This window comes from Phallusia mammillata, chromosome 4 (genome assembly GCF_965637545.1).
Source record: "Phallusia mammillata chromosome 4, kaPhaMamm4.hap1.1, whole genome shotgun sequence".
NCBI classification, from domain to species: domain Eukaryota; kingdom Metazoa; phylum Chordata; class Ascidiacea; order Phlebobranchia; family Ascidiidae; genus Phallusia; species Phallusia mammillata.
The window spans coordinates 1,596,173-1,603,220 of NC_137255.1; the positions used below are offsets into that span (position 1 = coordinate 1,596,173).

The window sequence follows — 7,048 nt, forward strand, 5'->3', positions numbered from 1 at the left end:
TCATGACATTTTCACCTGATATACAGCAACTGCAAACTCAACCTATCTTTCTTAACTTAACTGATAGAAATAGAGAGCCATTTTAACTTTCAACCTTCCACTGCCGGAATCTTGTTAACGTCGACCGGAAACAACTTTCGCGGTGTCCATTGTTACCAACAATGAAAGGAACGCGATTGTGCCGACACACAGGTCTCATGGGATTTATAATTGGTCAGTTGGAAACCGACAAAGGTAACAGGATTGCCGCCAATCTTATTTCTATCGGACATGTTTGGAATCCACTTTTGTTTGGGTTGACCGTTGGTTGCGAACAATTCCCCCCCCCCCAGTGTTATTTACACAACGCTTCATGTCGATATGTATAGATACCAAGCTGCTTTCTATACGATGTAGATCCTTAAAAAATAATCCTTTCATGGCTTGCAGCGCTTGCTTCGAATTTACCCGAATTTCTACAAATGAGAGCGTTTTTTTAGGGGTCAGCTTTTATTTCCATCAACTGGCAAAACATCGTTAATCAACATTTTAAACTTACCAGTTACCGCCCTTATTACGTGTCTTTAAATATGATTAAATTCTGATTGTATGATGTTTAATAATTGCCACGCGGTGCCACTGCAGAGCAATGATAAACTTTTTCAAGTCGATCCTCTCTTTCGATTTAAATCAAGACAGAAATTTTATGCAGTAAGTTTATTATTAACAAACAAAATCAACACCAACATTATTACAAGCACACAATGCCAAATAACACTGTTAAAAATAATTTGAAAAGCTCTTCACATCCCTTACCACAAACTTTACAGACACAAACACGAATCGTCCCATGTATATGAGATCCTTGTAATTTTTTACATAAATCGGTTCAACAAACCCTTCACGGGACTGGTAGGGAAATGGGGCTTCCCCTGCTGCTTGTCGGGGGCCGAAGCAGACCTCAACCGCGCCGTGGCGTCATCATGGTTTGGGTCAAGGTTATTACTGGGTAAATTAGGACTCCTGGGTCGCATTGGGATGGGTTTAACAGCTGGGGGAAGTGGGTGAACCAACTGGATTTTAGGGATATTCTGTTGAGGGTTACTCGATAATTTTGGGGGCGATTTTTGTCCGTTTTGATCGTGTTTAGGGGGCGGTGGAGGCATACGGTGGTGAGGTGATTGGGATAAGCTGGGGGAATTTTGTGGGGCAGGGTGTTGTTGGTTTCCCTTTATGTGAAGATCTGTGGCAAAGAAATTCATTAATTAAAAAAATGCGGAAAGTCCTAGCAATATAATGTGACAGCGTGCAACGAGTTTATTAGAAACTGCAAACAACTTGTTAGACAGCACACTATTAATTTTCTTTTCATATTGTTTTTGATAATTTACCAAAACATGTTCATTTATTTATTAAATAAAAAAATTAAAAGTCACAGCGTGCAACTAGTTTAACAACACTACAAATAACTTGTTACACAACCAAGCATTATTTTAATTTTATGTCTTTTTTTGATAATTTACCGAGACATTCTTTGTCGTCAGCAGACAGAGTCGATTTATCAACCCTGGAAGCCAACTCGTCCACCACGATGTTGAGACATTCAACCGAGCTCCGGACCAATTGCTGCACGACAACATGTTGCAAGTAAAACTTCGAGTTATTTTAAACATTATCCAAAAAATTAAACTTTGTCTCATATATTAAAGCTCTCCATTCGATTCGACCTCAAAATACACAAACATTTGTATTATTTACAGAATTCGATCCCGCGTACATGAACTGCGCTTACCTCGTGCAAAACCACGTCTTTAAGAAAAGATTCCGTGAATGATTTCACATCAATGTTCGCAAACAATCCAGTGAAATGCTCCTGTCTTACGTCAGAATCGTGTTTTACCCAAACAATGGTTGCTACGTAAGCGCCCTCGTCATTCTTGGCCTGTGAATCAAATAAAGCAAGTTTTGTTCAAAAGATTCAGTTTTAAACAACACCCCAAATATGGTAATACCAACGTTTTGTGAATAAACCTCGGTTAGTCCGGATCCTCGCCTAATTCGGACAAAACTTAAGGTGAATGATTTTTAATGTGGTAAGGTTTGAACTAATCGACATCAGTTAATCCGGACAAGTTTTTTGGTCCAAATGCGTCCGGATTAACTGAGGTTTGCAATTTTATTCAGTGCGTCGCTTGGTTTTGTGTATATAAGTTCCGTTTTGGACCCAGTCCGAAATGCTTGCAGTTTTCCTTTATTATATGTTTACCCACCGTTGTACGACGCTTGGAAACGATTTTCTCAAACTCTGTTAGGTCCAATGAGAGGAAGTGCTGATGTCCGCACACTGTTTTAAGGTTGTTTGCGATGAGCGCAGTGCTAGATCGGATGAGCTCAGCCACATTGTACTTAATTCCGCATCGGTAAACGTCAAAGCAGTTTTCAACTGACAGCGATTCGACCAAATAGCTGATACAGTGTTTCACGATTTCTGTAAAAAGGGTGAATATTATGTTTGTTGTTACGATTTAAACTTTTTGTCCCGCCAAAGTTTTTTTGCAATTGTTTTTGCCCAATAACTATAAACTGCACCAAAAGAAATTACAAAATAAATTATTAAATTGATTGAATACAATATAAAATACGTTTTTTGTGTGAAATCGACGGCTTAAAATATATTGTTCCTCCCAAATCAAAAGTTTTTGTCAAAATTATCAGCTTGTAGATCATAGGTTCGAATCCCACGGCGGCAAGTTGACTTACTCGGTATTTTCAACAATTCCGCGGCGTCCATAAGATCAACCGCACTTTCAGTGTCAAGAAAAAGTTTCCCGGTGTAAATAAAATCGACTATCAGCCGCATGGAGGCGCACTTCACCCCTTCCACCATCACCACGTCACTGTTGTCCTGGAAACATATGTGTGTGCGTTAGATCGAAGGCGCGTTTATTTCTTTTCTTTCGTTATATTCGCGCGATGGCTCAATTCACGACGTATTAATTAGCTCAATGTTTAGGATTTGTGCGATAAGCGAGCAGGTTGCTATCTTATATTTTGGCTCTAAAACGATTTTGGTTCGTACAGTTTACACTTTATAGCATAAATGTCTGTTATTTTTGCAAAAAGTGGATACCTATACTGTTGTGAAAATTAGATGAAGCAATTCGTAAAAAAAACTTTAAAAAACGACCCGACATTGGCAACAACACATTTACACTTTGTACCTTTTGTTTTGTGAAAAGTTCGTCGAAATAATGTGAAAAACTTGCGAACAAACATTTGTGAACCGAAAACAATTCTCCTCCAGCATCAAGTTCCACTTCACAGTATTTCGTGTTTCTGGAAATAATTTCACAACCAACTTGTAACTTTCAAGTTTCAGTTATTTTGTACATCTACCGGCAGTAGTATATTTTATTTTTACACATTCCAGAGTTGTGGGGCGAAACGGTTTCGCGCTTATACTTGTTTAACGAACGGGCCTGACTTCAGATTCTGTGTCCATTATTAAAAACAAATTACCTATAGCTTCTGGACTTAACGTTATGTGCATAAGACCTAATACGTCTTGTTTGAGAAATTGTCCATTGTGTATTTTGTTTATTATATTCTGCAGTACCTTCTGTCGGTTTTTATGTATAGGTTATTGTCAACTAAAATTTCGGTCCCAAACGGGTATTTAAAAAATGATTCGGGTTCGGGCTCCAACCCGCTTACAACACTGACACAGAAACTTAGAATTTATGTGTTTAACTCTTTTTATTTTATTTTTTTGCTAAACAACTTTGTAATCTACAAAGCCTTACTTTTGCATTCTCATCAGGAGATCCGACGAATGAGTGAAGTCCCGAACCTCCCTCAAACGAGGGAATCCCCCTTCTGTGGATCAAGAACAAAAATTGAAATGTGAAATTTTCTCAAACAAAACTTACAAAGGTTAGTTAAGTTACATATTATTGCAAAATTTCTCTTTCTTTGGGAACGAATGCTTGAAAGAAATTAGAGATAACAAAATATGAGTTTAATAGTTTCTGTAAGTTCTTATGCTTGCCTTTGTTTTTTGTTTGTTCCATTGCGTTCGCTTTGTATTTTTTTGTCAGAATTTTTACTTTTTTTCAGCAACCCTTTTACAATTGTAACTTGAATAAATTTCACCGCAAAGATCTGAAAGTCAAAATTTAAATTTAAATCCAGTTTAATTTTTCAGGCATATAACACAAATAATAGGTTATAATATAAGACTATACCGCACATACTAAACTTAAACTTTTAGTAAACTTAAATAAGTCTGTGTTTTTCGTTTTGCAATTATCCACAACTGCAACCGTCTGGAATAAGCGTCCATTTGTCCAGGACGATTTCAGTTGTTATATGAGACAACCGGTGGTGGGATTCAAATTTTTGTCATCCATTTCTATCACAAAAGTCATATTTTTCGCTGGTTCTGTTACAAAAAGTCCATTGGCAGTAATGCTAACCGGTTCGCTGAACTCATAAAATTTCGAGACGGTTCTACAACCCTATTCCACTTTGGTTTCTCTACTTTAAAACTGATTAAGACATTTTTCATCTCTTATGTTCTTCTTGTGGCCAGAACACACTGTAGCGTCTGAAAGTTTCACACTGGCCACCACCTCTTGTCCACTAAACTTTATATCCTCCGCCGTAATGAAAAATGCAGTAACAACCCCAACACCAGCAAACTGTTATAGGAAGTTGGGTCAATACACGATGCTAGTATGGTTTTACGTTATGTCACATCAATCAATGTCAACCATCTACTCCACCACTACTTCCGCTTATTTACTCCTGCTTCATCTTAAAACTACGCGAACCCGAAATATATTCCAGGTGAACTTTTACCCACTCCCATTCTATTGTTTTTCTTGGTTGCGAAAGTTCGAAAGCAAGTTACCGCCATGTTATTTCCTTATTAGGTATCTCTATTCATTCCACCTTTTAGCTTTTTTCTGTCCTTTGCGTTTTGAAAACATTCTAACCCCTTACTCCGTGCACTTTATCACAATAAACAATGTAAACAATACCGTTGTTTCCAATGAAGAGGTCAAAAATATTGACGAAAATGTATAAAACATAGTCTATAGTTTTAAATGGTTTCTTATTGGTTTAAGGCAATTTTTCTCAGTGTACCAAACCAATTAATCAAACTTTATTTAGCTGCTTGCATTCAAATCAACATCGAAAAAGCTTTACATTCAAATTAGTATTTGACCAATACTGCTGACGTCATGATCTCCGTCATATTACTTACGTCACCGAAGCATTATGCAAATGCTTTTCCAATCCGACAGATGATAGATGGGTGCAATACATAGAATTGTTCCCCACACTTTATATCCTTGTTAATTCACCTAATTAGAATTATAAGGTTCGGGTCGGGTTTTCTAGATTCAATAAAACAGACCTGAACGTGGGCCTGAGTTCACACTCTGCTGCATCAGTTGTGCCGCAATTTCACCAACTTTCGGATCTGGTTACGACTTTGTTTGTTTTTTTAAACCACGTTTGGGCTCCAATTACAGGCCTGCTTACAACTCGACACCCAATGCTAGTTTGCAACAACCAATGGTTAGTAGGTAATAAGAATTTTCAAAGCGTTTTTTTGTAACTCGATCGAAACAAATGACGCGTTCGTCGCGGGGTATTTTACTCTTGTCGCGTTTCAAAGCGTCTTGTGATTATTTTTCACAGAAAAAATCTTTTTCAAACACGATCACATGACCAGTTCAAAAAGTACATGAAGGGTTTTTTAAACGTGTGTGTACGAGAATGCGTATTTATTACTTGGGTCGTTCATGCTGACCATGGAAACACTCATCTCCAGCCTGCTGTAAGTGTGAAGTTAATTTAAAGTGGTAAAGCTTGTGTTTCAAATCTTTCTACTGTCGTGGGTTCAAATCCCACCGCAAGCTAATTGAAAAAAGTTGAGGTTTTTTCATTTGCTGACAAATCAAAAATACGCTTCGTCACAATAACATTGAAACAACAAAACAACCAAGTCTAAAAATAGGTGAATAGAGAGATGTAAATATATTATTTGTATGCCCAAAAAACACAAAATGAGTTTTCTTTTAATTTCGCAAAAATTCGCTTCAAAGCAAATGTTACCGACATCGCAACAGTGTCACTAATTTTCATCTCAGTAATGACATCATAAGTGCGAGCGATGATTCATAGAATGTTTTCATTATGACGTCACTGTTGTCGCTTTGTCTAACCACGGCGTAGTACTTTCCTTGTAAAGTTATCGCGTTCCACTTGTAAGAATGTCAGCGGTTAGTTTGTGATGTCCTAATGTTGTCAGCTTTTAGTGCAATAACTTCGTACTCTGCTAACACAAGACGTTAAAACATCCTAGAAACCAAGCTAACCACGTTGTATATCTAAGAATGTAACATACTCTATTGCTATTAGAAGGAGATGGAGTATAGATAGAAGTAACTGCTGTTGTTGAGTTGAGTTTCGCTCGGTATAAGACAACATAGCGACACAATTGCACTAAAACAATCACTGAGCTGGAAATAGCTGCGCAACGTTAAAGCGGTTAAAGTTAACCGAATATCGTCATTGAGTTACAAGTTTAATATGCTCTGGGTTTTAATTTTCATGATATTGTTTGTGTGTAAGTCATAATGCAATAACTTGATAATTTAACGAGCCTTCAGTACAGTCTGAATATTTCTTTGCTTTGTATTGGAAAACAAAGAACTTTATTGTACGTTACGTTATTAATAAGCATCCTTTGTGAACGTTTCATTCAGCAATTACCATGTAGGCGCATTACTCGCTCTAAACAACACCATGTGGCAGGAGAAAGTGTTTTACACATTTGCAAAATTGCCGGGAAACGAAACACAAAAGGTCGGTTTGATTCCGTTGTGCGATGTGGCAAGGTTATAATTACCAGTGCCATGAAATGTAGTCATGCGAGACGGTGGTTGGTTGGGTTGCGAGGGCCAGACTCGTTGGTGATTGATCTAGTACAGTGCAGCATCAGAGTAGTTTACTATAAAGAAGCGGGTTTGCAAGCACGCTTTGTTTATCGTACCGC

General features: G+C 37.6%; 1 protein-coding gene across 1 annotated transcript; it reads right to left on the reverse strand.

Annotated features, from left to right (window-relative positions):
* Positions 1-728: 728 nt before the first annotated feature.
* On the reverse strand, positions 729-4,897 carry LOC145222366 (kelch-like protein 12). Its single transcript, XM_080088471.1, has 8 exons — positions 4,840-4,897; positions 3,783-3,855; positions 3,201-3,315; positions 2,740-2,884; positions 2,250-2,467; positions 1,772-1,921; positions 1,503-1,605; positions 729-1,222 (listed from the first exon to the last, which is right to left on the reverse strand). Exons 1-8 carry the CDS (start codon positions 4,895-4,897, stop codon positions 855-857), a joined length of 1,230 nt encoding a protein of 409 aa, XP_079944597.1. The 3' UTR covers positions 729-854.
* Positions 4,898-7,048: the final 2,151 nt, after the last annotated feature.